At 38.6% G+C, this 21253-nt stretch overlaps 1 protein-coding gene across 1 annotated transcript in view; it reads right to left on the reverse strand.

The window, feature by feature from the left end:
- Positions 1 to 4952: 4952 nt before the first annotated feature.
- The window catches only part of adcy6b (adenylate cyclase 6b), a 69042-nt gene continuing 52741 nt past the window's right edge, over positions 4953 to 21253 (reverse strand). Inside the window, exons 10-23 of the mRNA XM_072697498.1 lie at positions 20744 to 20872; positions 19138 to 19166; positions 18575 to 18722; positions 17188 to 17285; positions 17002 to 17089; positions 16621 to 16737; positions 15702 to 15860; positions 15383 to 15558; positions 13315 to 13338; positions 12853 to 12985; positions 9755 to 10018; positions 9331 to 9535; positions 7756 to 7880; positions 4953 to 6463 (exon numbers count right to left, since the gene is read on the reverse strand). Of these exons, the coding sequence (XP_072553599.1) occupies positions 6335 to 6463; positions 7756 to 7880; positions 9331 to 9535; positions 9755 to 10018; positions 12853 to 12985; positions 13315 to 13338; positions 15383 to 15558; positions 15702 to 15860; positions 16621 to 16737; positions 17002 to 17089; positions 17188 to 17285; positions 18575 to 18722; positions 19138 to 19166; positions 20744 to 20872 (1824 nt within the window). The 3' untranslated portion in view covers positions 4953 to 6334. The remainder of the gene's footprint in view (positions 6464 to 7755; positions 7881 to 9330; positions 9536 to 9754; positions 10019 to 12852; positions 12986 to 13314; positions 13339 to 15382; positions 15559 to 15701; positions 15861 to 16620; positions 16738 to 17001; positions 17090 to 17187; positions 17286 to 18574; positions 18723 to 19137; positions 19167 to 20743; positions 20873 to 21253) is intronic.

Raw genomic sequence — 21253 nt, forward strand, 5'->3', positions numbered from 1 at the left:
TCTCTATGGTTTTTGTCCTGGTCAAGTTAAACCCACATAGCTTAGGGAAATACATACCTACATAATTACATACCTAAATACATAAGGTCTATGTTTGGGGACATCATTGGTCAAATGATGTGCGTTGATCAATTTTCTATGTAAAATTAAGAGAAAATAAGCCCAGAGACAAACCCTGCACATTGCAATTAAACACATTGCAATAATAATAATAATAATAATAATAGTAATAATAATAATAATAATAATAATAATAAATCTAATATCTAATCTAATCTATCTATCTATCTATTATTATTATTATTATTATTATTAATCATGGGCATTTGTTTTTTCTAATATGTTATACATATTATATTATATATTATATTCTGCTATATATATATATATATATAGCATGTTAAACAACTATCCCTGTAAGTTTCTATTTTGTTTTTGATGAATTGTTAAATTGCCAATATTATTATTTTATTATTATTATTATTATTATTATTATTATTATTGTTGTTGTTGTTGTTGTTGTTGTTGTTGTTATTATTCCAATTCATGTTTATTAACTGTAATAAACAGTCAATTACACGGGCTACCTTCTGAGAGCCAAATAGAGCTGCATTAGAAATCAGCACAGACTCCGGTCTTATAGCGCCCCCTACTGATAAATCATTGACCTGTTTTTAATTCTGAGGACAGACTTGTTTCATATCAGCACGCTCAAATCTACAGTCAGAGTTTTCACCTCCTGCATGAACAGACAGGCTGTGGAGAGGCTGGAATTCACACTGGAATTCTAAAAGATGCCAAACCTCACATTTACCCCATTTGCACAACTCTCTGCAAGCAGTGACCTCATCTACAATCCTATAATAGGCATTATCAATGTTTATTATTATTATTATTATTATTGCTATGAAAGTAAAATGGTATGTAAAAGCTGATAAAGGCATTAATAGGGTATTAATGCTATTTATTAGTGTTTAGTAAGTAAATGTTTGTGTAATAATTTCCATTAGCATATAGTTGAATAGGTTTAGAAGTACTTACCTCTCTCCCAACCTCACACAAACACACACACACACACACACACACACACACACGCACACACACACACACACACACACACACACATACACTGCCACAGTCCTACAACGGCTCCTACAGTAGCTAGTTTATAGTACTATTGATACCTAGTCTTCCACAGATGTTTAAACTCAGCAGGCTACAAAAAATTACGTAATAAAAGTGTAAGCTTATCTAATCCAGATCTACCCAGCCATACCAGAGAGCAGAGCAGAGAGCAAAAGCACTAGCTCTTTGGAGTAATATGAGTGACCATTAATGAGCTGTATAAAATACTGAACATACACTGTCCAAATATGGCCAAATGTTTGTGAACCCCTTCTGAACCCACCAATTGGCACCACATCTAATTCCAGGTGTGGGCTAGAGGGGTATAAAAACCCCAGCATTGAGCTGTGGGGCAGTGGAATGATGGATGGTGCTTGAACCAATACTTTTGGGATGAGTTAGGATGAGGCTGTGAGCAGGCAGCGTGTACCGTCAGCCACCAGCAGGGGGCCTGGCCAGCACAGTAGGAAAGCTGGTGGAGCTGGAGCAAAGAACTCCAAGCCCCAGAAGCCCAAGCGGTAATTAATGCTGACCAGACCCACCTGTGTGGCAGGTTATAAATACACCCAGCCAAACACAATTCCCCATCGCACCTTTGCAGAGGGGCGAACGGTAACAGTGGTTCTGAGTTGGGAACAGTGGGTAAAGGCTGAAGTTTAAAGAGAAAGAGTTCAAGCTGTAAAGAGTTTGAGCCCCACCACAGCCACAGTCTCACCAAGCACCAATCTGTTTACCATCTGTTACACATACCATAAAATAAAACCCCCCAAAAAGGGCAGTATAATTTAAACAAATCAATTAACTGCACTTGAGTCCATACCCCACACCACACCGTAACAGAGACAGGATGGTGGTCATACAACACACTGACCTAACTAATGCTCTTGTCTCTGAATGCAGTCAAATCCCTGAATGTTCCAGTAGAAAGTCTTTTCCCCTGGTCAGTAGAGACAGTTACTCCAACAAAAGCAGGATAAACTTTTTTTTTAATACCCTTGATTTAGGAAGAAACAGTGAACACACAGCTGTCCCAGTACTTTTGTCAATAGCTTACTACTATAGGCCCACTCTTGATTTTTTGCACATCATTTCCACATGACGAACCACAAGGCAGAACCTCAACAGTTTGCTCACTTTTGGCAGTCATTCACTTTCAGTTAATGTGGAAGTGATGTAGCTACACGTCTGAATCTGATCTCATAAGGTGTTTGGTGAAGTGTTTGGTATACAGCATTTAGATCCTGTGAACTGTGATGAAATCATTTACCTTGTAGGTAAATGCATAAATAAGCATGACACAACAAAAAAAGCATACAAATCCCGTTTGGAATAAACACACTGGAATAAAGTACTCAGTCTTTGATTAATCCTGTTTAGGGGGGAAATATCCTTCTGTTTAAACTTAAAAAGGGAAGTTTGTTTCTTATGAAAGGAGAAAAGGACAGTAGACTTACACTGACATGGAAACCAGAGTACAATGGTGAGAGATCGAATGGATCATGAAACACTTTTTAAAAGCACTATTGTAAAGACACAGCTACTGCAGGAGGCCTAATCCAGCGAGGCTGATTCTGTCCTGATGGCGAAACTTTACAGAACTGATGAACCAGCTCTTCCACTGATAGACTGCATTACAATATAAAGGAATAGTCTGCAGAGAAACCAGACTTCAGGTCTTTTCTCTTAGCCCAAATGTAGACCAGTGAAGACCTGCTTGGTGTTTGAAGTTTGCTTCTTTAGTTTTGTCCTGGAGTTTCAGGGGATGTAGGTCCAATCTGGACTTGGGCTGTATAATATACATAATATATGATATACTGTACAACATGAGGACGGTATTTCAGAATTACAATATGTCTGATGTGTTAGATTTCTGCCCAGTGTCCATCCAGCACATGGTCAAAGAAGCCCATTCCCCCATGTGCATTAAAGAAAGACACAGGGTGGGGGCGCTGTGGAAGCTCACTGAAAACACTCCTAAGACCACCTTTGTTCTCTAAACCTGTGTGATTTGAGTCTCAGTTAGCTGGAACACGGCCTGTGCTGTTGTTTATCCTGCTAGTTAACTTATCTAGGACTAGATAGTCGGCTACGAGTCCAAACACAGCAGAACCCATCTCTCATTTATTCTTTCTGTTCCTCCACCTGACACCAGTCGCTCCACTTTAGTGGTCAACAGCAGCTGCACTGGACTGTCTGATACTCGGTGGAGCTGTAGCTGAGCTTGTTAAGCAAAGGTTAGCTGAGCAAGTGGGCTACAAAAAAAATAATTTAGTTTCCTGTCCTTCCTTACAACAGCAGCCGCGCGAGCATTAGTCACCAGTCGCTCGAGTCATTCTCGCCTAAACGTTTATAAGTGGGGTTTCAGTCAGACAGACTGGAGTTCTGTGGTGAGCAGACTGTTATGCTGCTAACTAAGCTAATGCTAACCAGCTTCTCTCCTGATTCAGAGCAGTTTAATGTTTGTAATTGAGATTTATGGTTTAAACATTCTTGAATGATTGATTTAATCCTGTGAGCAAACCGAAAAAAGTGGACACCATTCAACCCTAGTCCAATCTAAATTTCTGGACTCCAGATCTGTAGATTCGGGTCTCACAGACCCCGTTTACACCTGGTCACTTCATGCGTCTTGAGTATGGGGATTATATCTGGACCAGGCCAAGATTGGTGGTTGGTGGTTGGTGTGGCGCAACAGATAACACCACTACCTGCCAGTGAGCTACCACACCATGTGGGAGGCTGGGGTTTGATTCCTGGTCTGGGTGGCTATGCTGTGCTACACCAATAAGAGTCCTTGGGCAAGACTCCTAACACTACGTTGGCCCCCCTCTGTAATACGAGTAACCTTGTAAGTCGCTCTGGATAAGAGCGTCAGCTAAATGCCGTAAATGTAAATGTAAATAATAATTATAACAAGCAAATTTGCATATTCCGTCCCACGCGTCCATCAGATTTCAACCTGAGACCACCTGGAGACGCATTTGACTATCCAGTGTAAACATATGTGGCTAAAATCTGATCAAGATTCAATTCAGATAAATCTAAAGTAGCAAACCTCCGGCACCAAATACACTAAATGTTCAAATGTTTGTGGACATCCATTCTAACGAATGCATTAATTGCTGACATGGATTGTCTAGTCCCTGTGGAGACGTACTGCAAATAGAATAGCACTCTCTGGCGCATACAAACCTGATAAACCAATTTGCACCATGCCTAATGCCAGATGTGGGCTAAAGGGGTATAAAAAATGAAAATATTGAAAATTGGACACTCAACATAGTGCCGGATTACGGATAAAGTCATGCCTTTTAACAAAATGGGCCAGTCAGCTTGCTGGTTATGCATGTAGGAACCCCCACCTTGATGTGGAGATCTGTGTATCCAGGGCAGTATCCAGAACAAGCTAAATAAAATCACATTTTTTGAGCATTATTGAGACAAAACTCTACAAACTCATGAGGTTTTTATCAGATTTTTTTTTTTCAGATCAGTGATTATTTGGTAATTTGAACTTCAGTTTGCAGTATTTTAGTCTAGAAGTCTGGTCTGACTGGAAATAACTGCCCAGCAACATTGCAAATATGGTTGTCGAGTGAACAAACTTGCCTATAAGCATTTTTGTGGAAAGCTGAGCACTGAGCTGTGGAGCAGTGGAACTGTGTTCTCTGGAATGATGGTGCTTCATCCAATACTACTGGGATGAGGTGGGGTGGTGATCATCATCCAACATCTTGACCTCACTAACGCATCTCTTTACAGCAATGCTTCAAAATCCAGTAGAAAGCCTTCTTCCCTGGACAGTAGAGAAAGTCACGTCAACAAAATGAGAATAAACTCTTTTTAATACCCTTGATTTGGGAAGAAACAATGAGTGAGCAGTTTTGTCCGTATAGTGGATGTCTTGGCTGATGGATTACATTTGTTTTAAGGAGAGAAAACTGTTGTAAATGAGATTTTTTATTGAACTGTTCCTTTCTACTTGTGTGCTACACTAAAGATCTGCACTTGAGAGCCGCTTTAATAGATTTACTTATTACTTTACTAGTTTAAGTTACTAGTTATACACTTTACATTAGTGACTTCAACAGCTGTTTACTACCAGCAACTACACGTTAGTAAGAGACATACTGCGAGGCTGTTAAGCAGCACCTCTGCTCTGCTTCTACTAGCGATTTCTTTTGGAATGGAGCAAGGAACTGGAATAAAACTCTAAAGTTTGGTGAGAGGGGACTAAATGAAACCATTTAAGAGGAATGAAGACAAAATATATATATATATATATGTATGTACATGTAGAAATATTGATAATAAAAGTCAGACATGCCTGGGAGCAGTCAATTTGGCAAGAAAGTAATTGCACATAGATTATAGAAATCTCACAGTGAGCAGTTATGCCCTTTAAAGATGACAGAATGACCTCTCACACACATAAACACACCCTTGCACACACACTCACGCTTAACTTACTTACAAGTTCAATAAGATCATAAAGAATAAAATACATTTCTTGGGTCCAAAGCCAACACTTGTCCTTCATAGAGTTTCTTCACTTCATAGAGTCCTCAAAACACTTCAAAACATCAACAGGACTGACAGGCCATGTCAGATTACAGCCTCTCTCTGGTCTCTGAAGTCTTGATGGTGTGTTGCAAGAGAGAAAAGAGTTTTAAGTGCCCGTCAAAGAAAACGTAGGTCTTCAAAAATCATAGAAAAGCGAAAACGTTAATCAGACATCTGACAAATCAAATGCGAATGTAGTGTTCCTATATCAAACGCTGTTGTTCTTTGGTCATTTGCATTCTTATTCTTCATCTTTGCATATTTATATTTCTGTGTTTTTGCCTTTAAAGTGTTTCTTTAAAAATCAGTCGAACCCAAAAATAAATAAAGAACCCACATTTTGGTGAACGACATCTAACAAAAACACAAAAATGAAAAACTGCCTCTTCCAAAGTCATTTCCGTCTAAGGCAAGAGTGCTTAGGGAGCTCACTCTTTCAGGCAGTCTATGAGAGCAGCTGAGGATGAGAACATGTTCTCGCTGTGTGCATATTTCAAATACAATATAGATGACCACCGCTAGGCCCCTCGCAAGCGTGAGCTTCTCAGTGGTTATACTCTGAAACAGCAAGTCCGCTTCAGGTACCCTTCAGAGCATACTGCCTCCTCCCTGTCGTTTCAGTGCAACCGCAGGTGTTTGGTCAGTGTTAACTGCTCGATGGGCCACTGTTAAGAAAGTAAGTGGTCATCTCTCCTTTCCCCTTCACTTTGACAAGGCCACGGCACTCCAACTGGTAGCCCTTGTTGGCCAGCACGTGGTACAGGTCAGTGGTCACCTGTGAAAACAAAGGACTATTATCATCAGTTCCAGGGAAAGAGAAGTCACTGGATTTTACCACCAGCAGTAAGAGCAGCGTGGTGTAACTGTGTATTTAGCGCTCCTGCACATAAATGTGTTCAAACTTGACGGAAATACATTTTGCTTTGGCAATTGTGCTGAATCTTACTACAATATCCAAAATTTCCACAAATGATTCATATTTTAGTTTTTTTTCTAAAGCAAATTTGTGTTTATAAGCAAGAGATTTTTTCACTTTTTTCATGGTCTTATTATTTAGTGTTAAGGGGAAAAAATCCTACAAGATAAACTTTCTGTTTTCCATATTATGTTTTTACTGACTCACTGAGAGAGGCTGTGTTTTCAATATATAGATGTAAACCTTGGGCTATAATAACACTTTTGACACAAATACCAATCTATATAATCATAATTTCCATCTATGCGGAGTTTTAAACCATTTAAAAGCAAGTTTTCGAGTGTAGGTCGTTTTTCAAACTTTAGAAACTAAAGTCTGAAGTGCCGACTCAGGCCTGGCCATGCTGAAGTAAATGGAATTAACTGCAGAACTCTGTACTTTAGGTAAGTACATCAACCAGAAAACCTTTTTCCAGTTGATTATTAAGTATGTTTTCAAAAACATTTATATTAAATATAATTTAATTTAATTTAGTTTATTTGTATTTATATTTAATATTATTTTATTAAACATACATGCATGAGATGTTCAAATATTCTAAAATAAATTGTTGTTAATATAAAACATTTTTCAAAACACACACACACATAATATATTATATTACGTCATATTATTATTATATTGTTATTATTATATTATATGTTTTTGTTCTATATGTAGGGAAAACCAGAATACCAAGTGACATTTCAGAAAATATGAACAATTTGTGAAATGTTTAGATATTGTAGTTAAAGGTTGCCAGACGTTGGACACAATTGTTAAAAAATGTTTGAACACATTTATGTGCAGTTAAACAATTTCTGACTGTAGAAAACTTCATCTTGACTGCATCTTAAATTATTGTAGCATTGTAATTGCACTCACAGTACAGCAGATGGCAGTGCACCTGCATGCATGAAATCACTGTTTGTAATCTGTGCTGCCTAAAATGACTTTGTACCCTTAATTCCCTACAGAAAATACTACGATCAGATTTATAGTTGGGGTAATTCTTTGAACCATTTTTGAACCATTCTGCTTTGACAATGAGGATTTTTATTTGATCACTGAATGATAATTTAAAATCTATTAAAATTTAAAAGAAATAGTACCTGAATGCAGTCTGGCACTCCAGTGCTGTCCATGCGACTGGCCACATTTACTGTGTTTCCCCAGATGTCGTACTGAGGCTTTCTAGCGCCGATGACCCCAGCTACCACAGGCCCAATATTCAGACCTGTGGAACACATACATGCTCACTGTGTGTGTTTATACTGAATATCTGTCAGACTGTTTATTATAATGAAGAAAAGCAGATCAAATCAAATTTTCAATACCATGTAGCCAAACATGAGGACACACGCATATGTCATTATGTACTGGTAAAACATCAGAGCAGTAAATGGGATTATTAAAACAAACAAACAAAAAAACAAAACAAAACTGATGAACAATTTGCACAGTGTAGGTGGTTGGTGTGGCGCAACAGATAACACCCCTACCTGCCAGTGAGCTACCAAATCATGTTGGAGACTGGGGTTCGATTCCCGGTCTGGGTTACTATGCTGCGCTACACCAATAAGAGTCCTTGGGCAAGACTCCTAACACTACATTGGCCCACGTCTGTAATACATATATCTTGTAAGTCGCTCTGGATAAGAGCGTCTGCTAAATGCTGTAAATGCCGTAAATGCAAATCGTCATTATGAAGGTTAATTAAATATGACTAAATCAATAAACCCACCCAATGATCAGGTGTAGCTCATCTTGTGTGCTAACTGTACATGATAAATAAATATTGTAATATTAATGCTTCTGTTTTTATTTATTGTGATGTACATTGTTTTGCATTTTTTATTATTCATAGATTTGCGGTCACACAACAAATCTTGTATCTCCAAAAAGGCAACTTAACAGAGAAGAATGAAAACCCTTTTTAAATTTTAATCCAAGTCATTTTAGAGCATTTCTATTGGTCCGTTCTTCATGACATTTACATTGACACAACATAATAAACAACTGCCAGATTGACATTATGCCAATATGTGAAAAAAGCATAAAGGGAGATACAAGGTTTTTGTGTAATGACAAAATGTTACTAAAAATAATAAAACAGAATGAAATAGAACATATAATATAACATATATTTAATAGAATATAGATAATAATGCCCATCCCCATAAGAAACTACAAATGAATGATGGCCAATAAAGCAATTTCATTGTTAAATGACATCACACTACTTTACTGAGTATATTGTGAATATTGTCAGTAATGACAGAATACTGATTTACTGTTTATTTCATTACAAACATAAATATCCCCGTTTAGTGTTTTAGTGTGGTCCTATTGGTGCACTGGGTTGGTTCCAGTATCAAATCTCAGAAAAGTATGGTCAAATGTGCTGTATGTCATAAAAATGTATTCAGGAATTATGATGTTGTCATTTTGCCAAGTATGCTAAAACTGAAGGATTCGGGTCCAAAATGCCATTTTGGTCTCTTTTTTTTTTGGTCATCTAGTTTTTCAGTAAGGAGGTTAGGCTTACACACACTAAGAAACTGCAGTGCTGTATCATGATGCTTTATGTACCATTAACCACCATTATTAGAGAAACACAATGTGTTAAATGTCTTAGACGAGGACTTCAACTGCAACCTGAAAAGACACTGAGGAGAGCTACTGACCGATCTTCATCTGGAAGTTGTTGAAGGAGTGCTCGTTGATGTACTTCATCTGCTCGCGGAGCCTCATAGCATAGTCGGCCAGTGCCAAGATGTGTGAGCGGCCCTCTCTGTCATACGTGGAGTCATTCAGCCCTGACGCTGCCATATAAGTACTGCCTATTGTTTTAATCTTCTCCAGCTGCTTGAACTGATCCTCACTGATGATCTAAACACATGAAAGATTATGTGACAAAGCTGAGATAATAAAAATGAGATAATAACAATGTCAACACCGTTACTTCACTCAAATGTGAATCCTAAAAGAACAGGAATTAGAGCCTAAAAACAAACACCTGAGCAAAAACAACATATGAGCATCAGTCTGAGTCTGATCAGCACATCGGTCAATTCAGCTAACCACTGCGTCCTGAGTTCACCTTCTTACCTCATCAAAGTCAGCGATGATTTCGTTGAGCAGTCTCAGGCACTCCACGCCCTCATTATTAGCCTCCAGCTCTGTGTAGAACTCAGAGAAGTTACTGATGGAGGCAAACATCACAGCCACACACTCACATGACTGGTAGTAAAGCTCATCGTTGCGACGCTCTCTGGCCAGGAAGTGGGCAGCCACGTCTTTAGGCAGGATGTTGTGAAGGAGACGACGGTTGTAGGCTTGCAGCTCCTCCATCTCCTCTTTCTCTTCAGTAGCCTGTCGACAGAAAACACACACACACACACACACACACACACACACACACACACACACACACACACACACACACACACACACACCTCAAATAAGGACTACCAGGCCATGACACGCTACAAAAACTCTGATAAGCTTACTTATTATCATAAGTCGTCATCATCATCATCTTTAGTAACCCCTTAAATTCCTGGGCTCATTGCGTTTACTGCACAGGTCTATTTCTCAGGAATTGCGAGGAAAACAAGGCAAACTGACAAAGGTGAGGAATGCAAGCCGGGACTTGCTGAAAGCTCCTGATCTGTAAGGGGTTAAAAAGTACAGTAAAATACATCCATTTAGTGATGTAAGGTGTTTTGAGTGATTTTGTGTTTGTGTTGATAACACAGTACAGTGCAGAGGTTTTAGACTCATAAGCCAATACTTAACCCCAAGGCTTATTAAACACTAAGGGGTATTATTCAGTAACCACAGGGACCTCTGTACAAACTGGTGGGGCTATTCTTACAACAACTGGGGCTTCCAATAATTTATCCCAGTGTTTGTGACTGTAAAAACTCAATGAGAACAGATATAGCTAAACACAAATACAGTAAAAACGTTTAATAGGTTAACTAGGTTAACTAACCCCTTCACACAGCAAGGCTTATTACTACAGGCACTTTTGTACAAACTGGTGGGGCTATTCACTGGTAACAGAAGTTTGTTATAACACTTTTGGCCTGCCGGCAGGACACAAGCTGTTTAAGGGGTTAATGATACTCAAAAAATAAGTAACTAGCTGAGTAGTATTACTAAAATTACACAATTTATGTTTTTTCAGGAGACAATTTAACCGTCATATTGTTGGATTTCTTCCTTTAGAGTAGAGGAGAGTGACGTACAATCTAATGCAGAGTCAATTATAACTATAGACATTTTATGTAGTTAAACAGATTCAAGTAAAACACCTGTCTTGTGTTCCCTTAACAAAATCACCAGCAAGTTTCTAAGACCATGTTTTTGTACAATGAAAGAAACGTTAATACTAAATGTTTGAAATGACTGGGAGGGAGATGATTTGGGAGGGGACTGAAAGAAGTGGCGGAAGAGGTGTTTTGGGTTGGAGTTCAGGTGGTTTCTGCTTGTGGTAGGAAACCAATCCCCCTACTTGATATGTGGACCCAGAAATGATAGATGACAGTGCTAACAGGGGAAGGACAGGGTAGTGGTGGGTTGCACAGACCTGTCGTCAGCATGTGAACAAGTTAGAGATGAAATTTATTCATAACTCCACTTCAATCCTACATTCCTGCTCCTGCTTAATGCCTGCTTGGTGGCTGTAATTCAAGGACCATGTAGATAAGCAACCCACAGTGGTTGCTAAAAATAAATAAATAAATAAAAAATTCAACATGCTGTTCTAACTAAGCTTCAAGTGAGTAAAGCCCATTTTCCTCTATACAAATTCAGAACAGTCATTTTAGGGTGTTTTTATACAAAGACTAATCAGTCAGGTACATCATATACATATATTTCAGTTTTATCGTCCTGATATTTATTGCTGCACTTTGTGGACAAAAACACATGTAGAATATTTGACAGTTTCTGTTTATTAATCATGTTTTTATATTTTTTATGCACACATAAGTATTTCTATATTCATGTACTGAAAACATATTTTTCTTATTAAATGTGTTTGTAATCAATTTACCCAAATTTTAGTGACTGTTTTCATTAGTGTTGCACCGATACAAATATCAACGCAGATACTGGCTCTTACACACAGTATTGGTATCAGTAATACAGAGATCCGATACCATGAAGCTTTTTGAGGTCCTACATTTTTTGCTTACATTTGCAAACATTTTTGACTGCAGACTTTGTTTTGAAACCAAACGTTTAAATAATCCGTAAAAGCCAGTCATAAACAGTTATAACCCTTGAACCGACATTTACTAGACCTTTACTTTAGCACTTTCTGTTTCCATGTAGTGTTTTTTTAGTTTTTGAGTGAGAAGCTGAGTTTCAGCTGCTTGTTTAAAGGCCACACACTGAAGTTGTGTACTTGAATGTGTAACATACTTGGTGAAATAAAGAGATTCTGATTCTGAATGTGAAATGACTGCATAAGCACTTTTTGTTTCCAAACTGGCATTTTTTCACTGCTCTGAAATGTGAATGTGAACACCAGTTAAAAAGCTGTTGTTCGAGCCTAGCAAGATTATGCTTATGTACGTGCACATTTCTGCATTGTGCCATTTATATATATATATATATATATATATATATATATATATATATATATATATATATATATATATATAACCAGCTGTTCAAGCTTATGAGCTTATTGGGATCAGATATAAAAAAGTAAAACCTATAAAAAGTGTAACAATATAAATATCTTTTTTCTAGGATTTATAGCTGTCTATCCAGTATTTCAGTGAGAGTTGATATCGGTACTCAGTATCGGCAGATACTTGAAAATCTGGTATCATTATCGGAAAGAAAAAAGTGGTATTGGTGAATCCATAATTTTTAAATCAATTAACCATACTTATAGGGTAGGCTGTACATTGTTTATAAACAGCAGGTGCTGGAAACAAAACTTACATTGTATTCTGTAGCAGAAATGTGAAAAACACCTATATATAAAAAATATATAATTTAGTTTAAATATTTAATATTTAAACATCTTATGGAAAAAACTAAATGTTTTATGGTTTTATGGTCTGTCAGAGTAGGGTGTCTGAGCAGTATTGAGAATATTGGTAAAAAAAAAGCTATTGTGCCATATCTATTCTTAACTCACAGTTCCAGGACAGTCTAATTCCCAATGGCAAGGAGAGATGTACCTGAAGTTTCCACAGGAAATCCAGACGTGCAGTGGACTCCACCTGCTGGGCATGCAAGTAGAGCGCCAGCACAAACACAGTGAGGATTACTGGAGTCATCACCTTCAGGGACACCTTACTCATCCTCTCATGGCTACATAAAGAACAGACAGTAAACAGGCCGTATATTCTCAGAGGGAAAACAGCAGCCGAAGAAGCCTCTGATACGCAGTAAAATGAATATTGCATGTTTATCTTTACAGTCAATGCAGTTACAGTTTACGTCTGTTCTGCTTTTGTTCAGAATCAGTTTTACGGCTTTGTATAAAAGTGCAGAGTTTCTAGGAGGGGAAAGACAATGAATGCTAAGACAAATTTAGACTCAAGGTTAGGCAGAATGACTTGGGCTCATTCTATCAGTCGCTCTGACTTTGAACCATATTTCACAAGAGCACACAATCAAAGCTGGTGTCATGAACTTACCAATGTGTTCCATTGAAACCGGACCTGTATACAAAAATAGAAATACTCCCATTAGTGGCCTACATGACCCACAAAGAACACACACACACGCGCCAACACCCACACACATAGCTAAGAACACAGCAGAGGCTCTGTTAAGAGTCTGTTAAGAGAAAGGAACTGAAAATCATGCAGAGCATGAAACACAGCAAAACTAGGGTCTGAACAATATACACTATATGGACAAAAGTATTGGGACACCTGCTCATTCATTGTTTCTTCTGAAATCAAGGGCATTACATTTTACTGTCTCTACTGTCCAGAGAAGAAGGCTTTCTGCTATATTTTGGAGAAGAATTGCTGTGAGGATTTGATTGCATTTAGCGACAAGAGCATTAGTGAGGTCAGGATGTTGGATGATCACCACCCCACCTCATCCCCAACTCCCCAACTCATCCCAAAAGTACTGGATGGAGCACCAACCATCATTCCAGAGAACACAGTTCCACTGCTCCACAGCTCAATACTGGGGGGCATATATCCCTCTAGCCCACTCCTGGCATTAGGCATGGTGCCAACAGGTTCATAATAGGTCCATGTTTATCTGCTTCAGAGTCCCCAATTTTAGCAATAAATGCAATTTAAAGTTGCTGAATGCATGCTCTAAGAGCGGTGTCCACAAACATTTGGACATATAGTGTATCAGCTTGCTCATAACATAAATTGATATGAGTTTCCCACAATTGTCTCAGTATTGACAAAAGAAATGGTGATGATAGAAAAAAATTACAGCCTATTCAGCCTATTTATCATTTTCTAATGTGCTAAGTTTAACACATCCAAACTGCATGTTTCTCTAACACTGCAGTGACTATAGCAATGAATGCAAGACCATATCTAAAGCTTAAGGCCAGTGGAGAATTAACAAATAAAATATTGTTCTCCAACACTGTGTTTACAACATGTCTTCTAACCCAAACCAAATATCAGTCTGGCAATATATTTACACACTGTCACAATGTGCACTGGAGCTTGATTAAATCTGCTGCCACAAGAGCTGAATAGATATAATGTACATAAATACACTGGCATTGCGAAATGGATCAGCAGTGTAATTGGAGCTTTTAGTGTGCTTCTGTCTTCACTGTCTTCCTATTTATATGGTAGACGAAGATGCCTTATATTGTTGGGAAATTACAATGTGGTTTAAATTAGTAAATGCTTACTATAAGCATTATATGATCTTTTTTACCAGAGTCACAACAAATAAATAAATTAAATAGAAATCTAATGTTTTGTAGGTTTGTTAGATCATATTCTAGGTGATATTTCAATAGCAGTATTAAGAAACCAGGAAGCAGTTTGCAATTTCAGACCAATTTACAACATAACATCACTGTCAGGAAAAATCTTTTATCTTCTATTTCCACTTTTTGACAGAATTAAAATTTTGACTCAATTTACATTGAGACAAAATTTCCTATACCAATAGAAATGCTCCAAAATGACTTGGAATGAAATCTTTTTATGTTGATTTCCAATGAAAGTTAGGAAGGTTTTTTCCGTCTCTCGTAAAGTTAAAAATATGGAGGTTGAAGGTCGATATTGGGGGTATAAGAAAAAAATAATACATCGTAGTATTGTGATATTATAATTTGCAATACAGGTATCGATTCTCAAAAACACAGTATTGATTCAAAATGAATAGTTCACTGTTCTGATAGGATAAAAAGTCAAGACTGTATGCAGATGCAGATGTTTCTATACGAGGGCAGTTCTTTTAATTTATTTTAATCAATATATTACCCTGCAGGGGTTACGCGAGATCATAACCCCTGTATCATGATATATATCGTACCTCCAGGTTTGTGCAAAAACACAGTTCTAGTCGATAAGGTTTTAGTGTGAAAACAGAATGTATGACTGTAAGAGAAAACTTAATAAAGCTCAGTGTTGTTTCTGCTTTGAGTTAGGAAGCTGATCCCCTCCTTCATAGACAGAGGTCTGACTAAGAGACAGGCCTGAGTAACAAGGCCTGTCTTGTTTACATTGGCCCTTAAAGGGTTAACAGGTCCAGTGGAGAACTCACAGGGCATTGGCGGTGACCAATAGGTCAGCGTTATCATACAGGACCACCAGAGGCCACTCGAGCAGCAGCAGGAAGATGAGCTGAATGAGCAGCATCAGGGCCAGCTTGCCTATACTGCTGATGTGCAGGAACACAGAGCAGGCCAGCAGAGTCAGCAGCACACTGTAGGTGAAGTACTGGAGAACAAACACAACCAAAAGCAGTTAGGCACACGCAGAGACCCTGGAGATCATTTTCAGACATAAATGCAGAAATATGACTGATAAACAGAAGACATGCTAACACTGACATGCTCATTCAGTTACACATATACACTGACCTCAGGGAAAGGACAGGGTGTTTTCTGGCTGGGACAGAGAGTTAGTGTGTCCCCTGCTGTGTGTGTGAGGTTGTGCAGCACACACAGTGTCACAGCGCTCTCAGAGATGTTCAGCTCCTCAGCGACACATTCAATCACACCCTCCCTCTCGCACGTAAGCTGCCAAAAGATAAAGCCGCATTTTATTAACTTCATCAGAAGCCGGTAGAGTTAAATTACTATACTTCACAGTAATCCTTCAAAAAGACAAATGAACACAATGTGTCCGTTGTTTTGCTTAGTTTAGTGCCTGAATCTTGATCTTTTAGTTTAGCAATCAAGCTACAAGGCTATTGCAGCTAATAAGCAATTAAACCCTATAGCCACCAATTAGCATTGCACAACCTGCATGCCTGATCCAGCAGTAAATTCAAAAATCTAAATTTAAATCCAACCAAAAAAAATTATGGGAATACGGGTTGCAATGAGAACCAGCCCACGGCTTTGCTTGTGCCAGTTTCCGCAAAAGGGTAGAAGGATGGAAGGGGAGCTCAAACTCTGCATGCAAGGATCTATGCTAGACTAAAAGCTAATGCTAGCCTTTCACCATCTCTTCTCTCCATCGAAAACAAACTGCCTCAGCTGAACCAACTGGAGCTAAACTCACATCAGGAGGGAAAGAACTGGCTTAATTCTAGGGTTATATGTGTTACTGTTAAGACCTGAGAAAGCCAATCCAGGAAAGCTAAAATCTTCAGCAGATCTGGTAAGACTCTAGACTACTAAATACTAATTAGGCTTGTAGCACTACATCTGAGCATTTCCCCTCTAACCAAAGTCAGATAATTACTATCTATGCTGCTATCATTTTCAAACACGAGCCATAAACGCTGGAATAGCCGTCCTAACCCTGAACAACAGGGACTCATGGATTGCCCACCATGTTGGCGAAAGCAGAGATGAACAAAAGTAGGACAGCGAAGACCCCCACTAAAGTGCTGTTGAGACGAGACTCCACTATCTTCTGCGACACTGTCCACAAGGCAACGGGGAAGAGCTGAGAAAGAAGAAACAGGAAAGAAATGTGAGGAAAACGGTCAGCAGTTACTTAAAAGCCAAAATCAGCTTTTTTTTCTCTCCCCAATTTTAGATAGCCAATTACCCAATCCACTCATTAGGACTATACCTACCCACCCCCAAGGCAAATTGTGCTCTCTCCGGCTCCGACTTCTGCTAGCATGGAGCATGACCATCATAGTGGCATTTTAAAGCTAATAATGTCAAACTAACTGATGACTGTCTGAAACAGTGTAAGACTAACCTTAACACAGGAGTAGATGGCACATATGAAGAGGATGTTGGCAAGAATGACGAAGACACTGATGAAGATGCCAAGCATTAGCGTCGTGCTGCAAAAGAGAAGGTACAGAATATAATTACGCATGCAAAATGTGTGAGGTTTATATATCTTGATATATGAACGTTGGCTATGATTGTATATACTTACTGTGGGAATACAGTGAGTTGAATGAAGCAAATGAAGAAAAAGACCAGCAGGGTACAGGCCACATAACCCCCGAAACGATCATCCACCTTCTTAGAATACTGTGGGCATACAGGCACATATGGTAAAGGGTCATTCCTGCCTACATTGTAGTGTTCAGTATGTGGTTTGTCATGTTTTGCAGTATTCTGCAGCACAGCATTGCATAAATCAGCTTCATTCATTTGAGAGAATGTAGGTGTTCGTTCATCAGTGTTCTCTCACTACAATACCCAGCATGCATTCCACTGAGAAACCCTGCCGTAATCCCTCAACCAATCCTGACTGCTACTACTGGTCTACAGACTAATGAATACAGCCACTTCATGGACTTCATGGAAATGAACAAGATTACAATGAAATAATCATTTTTCCACTAACTCTCCTCTCACAGAATGCTAGCACCTCTGGAAGGGTGACAGCTCCTGTAATGGAAGTTCATTGGACAGCTCAGCACGCTTGGAGGAGAGCACTAATCTTGTCCCATCGGCTACTGGCTAGCTATCCTACTCTCCTGGCAAAAGTGAGGGTAATCTTGCTCTCTGTAATCCTCAGCCACGGATGCTACGGACACTATTTAGACAGCTGTGCCACTCAGGAGTCTCTTGTCATCTCTGTTTGTGTAGTCCATGTTTCTCCATTGCATTCATGATTTAATAACAGTTACCACAGGTATTGGACTTCAGTAGCTTATTTTGCTACAACTAACGTAAGCTATCTGCCTGACTTTGGCATTCCTAGCAAACTTCAAAAACAGTCCTAAAACCAACAACTAGGCCATTGTAGTTTTACAAAACTTGCTTGGGGGGCAAGCAAGACTACAGTTACCACAGCTATACTCCTAAACCACCACAGTTTCTACAATACCATGCAAATCCAGCGTACATCTTAAAGTTTTCCGGTTGTCACATGTGCTTGTAAATAAACCACATTTACCCTAACAGCTCGCACCGTGTGTGACAGTTCGGTACGAATACACAAACCGTTACACCTCTTTATACCACAACTGAACATTACACACTGTAACACAAGTACACTGAAATTTCTATTAACACCACAGACAGAAAGCAATATGAATGAGCATATGCATTAAATTTGTAGTTTGCTTGGGTACTTGTGAATAAACACATTATTTTCTCAAAAATAGTCTCAATTAGCGTTTACACTAAAAACACTAACTATATATAGACTTAACTAAAAGACTAAATTAAAAGACTATATATAGACTTAACTATCAGACTATATTTTATTTAATTCATGTGAAAATGATTCTTTGAATCAAGTGAATTCTCATTTGCATCTCCTTTTTATTAGTATCTCAATCATATAGTCCTTATGGCTTTTTATGGACCTTTTTTTCCAGAAACGGCGTCTGGAACGTCAGCAGGAACTTTTTGACGTGGTCTTTGCGTAGCTGGTCGATGCTGCGGGCATCAATGGCACGTCCCAAGAACTCGTCTACCTCATCCTCAGGGTTCAGGGCCTCCTGAGCGCATCGGCTACAAAAATCAGACCACACACACACACACCCCAAAGAGAAAGTAATGGGTCTCACACACCTGTAGTCAAGGGTTTAGAGGGTGCTGTCTGAAACAGCTTCATATGTAGCTGCGAGGGATCAAATCATGATCCCGCACTGTATGGCAGTGATGTCACAGCGTGGTTCACATCAGTGTTCTGACATATTGCTAAAGCTATTTAACTATTAATAGCAGTCAGCTTGGCTCTGCACGAAGCCGCACAAAGGAAGGCTTTATTGGTCTTAACCCCAGACATGAATATTCAGATCATGTAGACTCAGTGCAAAAGAGCCACGGCCCGCTACAGTAATAGTCCAGAAATCTAACCCGCCGTCTACAGCAGGGCCAGAGTGCGGAGAGAGGGGGGTGTAGCACTAATAAAAGCACTACTCACTTGTCTTTGCTGGAGGCCTCGTCGATGCCCTAGGGACAAGCGGGACGCAGAGATTAGTTACAGTGGCCAGTGCAAAGATAGTGAATGATAAAAAGACACACAGGACTTCAGCACAGTGGAGTATCATAGTAAAAGTCTAAAAATCAGCAGAACAAAAGACCCTCAAATCATGGAACAGTCTACCAGCTAACTTCTTCAAGTCGAGGGACTGCTTTCATTTTGCTGTAGAATTACTAGTAATGCTATGCAATTACTTGAGCTGTCAAACAGTTTGTCATTATTTGTGAGCCTCGCATCTGTCACATTTGCTCACATTTGACTGTAGTGATATAGCTATATGAGTAAGAAAATAAGCTTCATCTGAATGTATTTATGATTTTCAGTACCTAATACTAAAATATTAAGGCAGGGGTTTGCAAATTGCAGTTTTCGTCACTGTGGTCCAGTGAGAGTGGCTGTATATATTGTGTATATGTTATGTGTAGTCAGGGGTTCAGCTGTAACTCCCTCGTTTTTGTTCTCATTCATACAGCTTGTAGATCTTTGAAGTTCTTAAGGGATCTGCTGTGAGTGCTGTAATCTGCCAAAAGCATTTCTTTCAAAGCCATTCATATAGTCATGTTATAGTTACGCAATCAGTTCCGTGATTCATATTATACAGCAACATGTTTCTTTGTTTGCTTATTTACATATATATGTATGTATCTAAACATATACATTCTGTATTAATGGGCGGAGCTAAACTGCTGTAGACTAAATAGGTATTAACTATATAAATAACTATATTTTTATACATGGACTGTATAGCCATGAGTGGCTATAGCCATAAGTGATACACTATACACCATTACCAATAAAATGACATTTTAAAAGTCTATTTTTTATATTAATAATATAATATTTAATATTACCATTAGAATAAATACTAATAATATTACTACAGAAAGTCGTGCTTTTCCTTCACTGTGTTCATTAAAACATCTCCAATGTTCTAGTATTATTTAGAGTTCTCCTCCAACACCTGGTCAGCAGCAGCATCAGCAGCTCACCTGATTTACCATCATTAGGCACTAATGATGGTAAATCAGGTGAGCTGCTGATGCTGCTGCTGATGGAATTGAGCATGTCCACGCTGTACTGGACTGGGGGGTGTACAGGAGAAGCCTGGAACCAAGCTTTTTAGATATCAACTACTGTCAAAATAAGAACATCTTGTAGCTTTTAGCTGTGTATATATAGTGTGTACTTATTAAATGGCCAATAAATATCTGGAAATAAATATCTTGCTCTATTAAGTTCTATTCAAAGTTAAGAATGTTTTTTTCTTTCTCCTGTAAAGGAGTAAAAGTATGAAGAAAGGCAATATATAAAAACGGGTGGGTTGAACAGAGTTATTGCTTTGGTCACTGTGATTCAGCTCACTGTTGGAAAGCAGTCCCAGTGCTGATAAAACCCAGCAACCAGCAGAAGTAATTCACACTTAGGAACGGCCTCAGAGCTGATGCAATTACGACTTGTTGCCTCTGCTTCTGTTATTACAAAACGAGAAAACATCATTCAACAGTGTGTACGTGTGTGAGAGTGTGTGTGCCTGTGTTGGGTTTACCATCTGCCTGAAGACTTTGGAGTCTTTGGTCCTGGGGAAGGATCTGTCAGGCACCCAGCGGGGCATTAACCCATCAGTGGAGTTGGCCCTGGCGCGCTGCATCTTAGCCATCATGGCCTTTTCCTCTTTCTGCAGGGTGCGCACACATACACACACACACAAACATGGGAAATCAAATTACACACTGCCGCTACGGGTATACACTGTAATTTAATAGATCATACAAACAATACTATGTTTTTTTAAATGATCCCATACAAAAAAAAAATAAATAAATAAATAAATATATATATATATATATATATATAAATAAAATACTATGCCTTTATTGTCATTAAACATATCATCACTGTTGGACAAAAACCTTGTACCTCTAAAACGGCAGAAACATTCTTATCATTCAATGGAAGTCAATGCCAAAGGTTTTATTCTTAGTAATTTTGGAGCATTTTTAGTGGTCAATTTGTCATTAAATTTGGACAAATATAAAAAACAACTGCCAGATTTACA

The sequence above is a fragment of the Salminus brasiliensis genome, chromosome 14 (genome assembly GCF_030463535.1).
Source record: "Salminus brasiliensis chromosome 14, fSalBra1.hap2, whole genome shotgun sequence".
Lineage (NCBI taxonomy): Eukaryota > Metazoa > Chordata > Actinopteri > Characiformes > Bryconidae > Salminus > Salminus brasiliensis.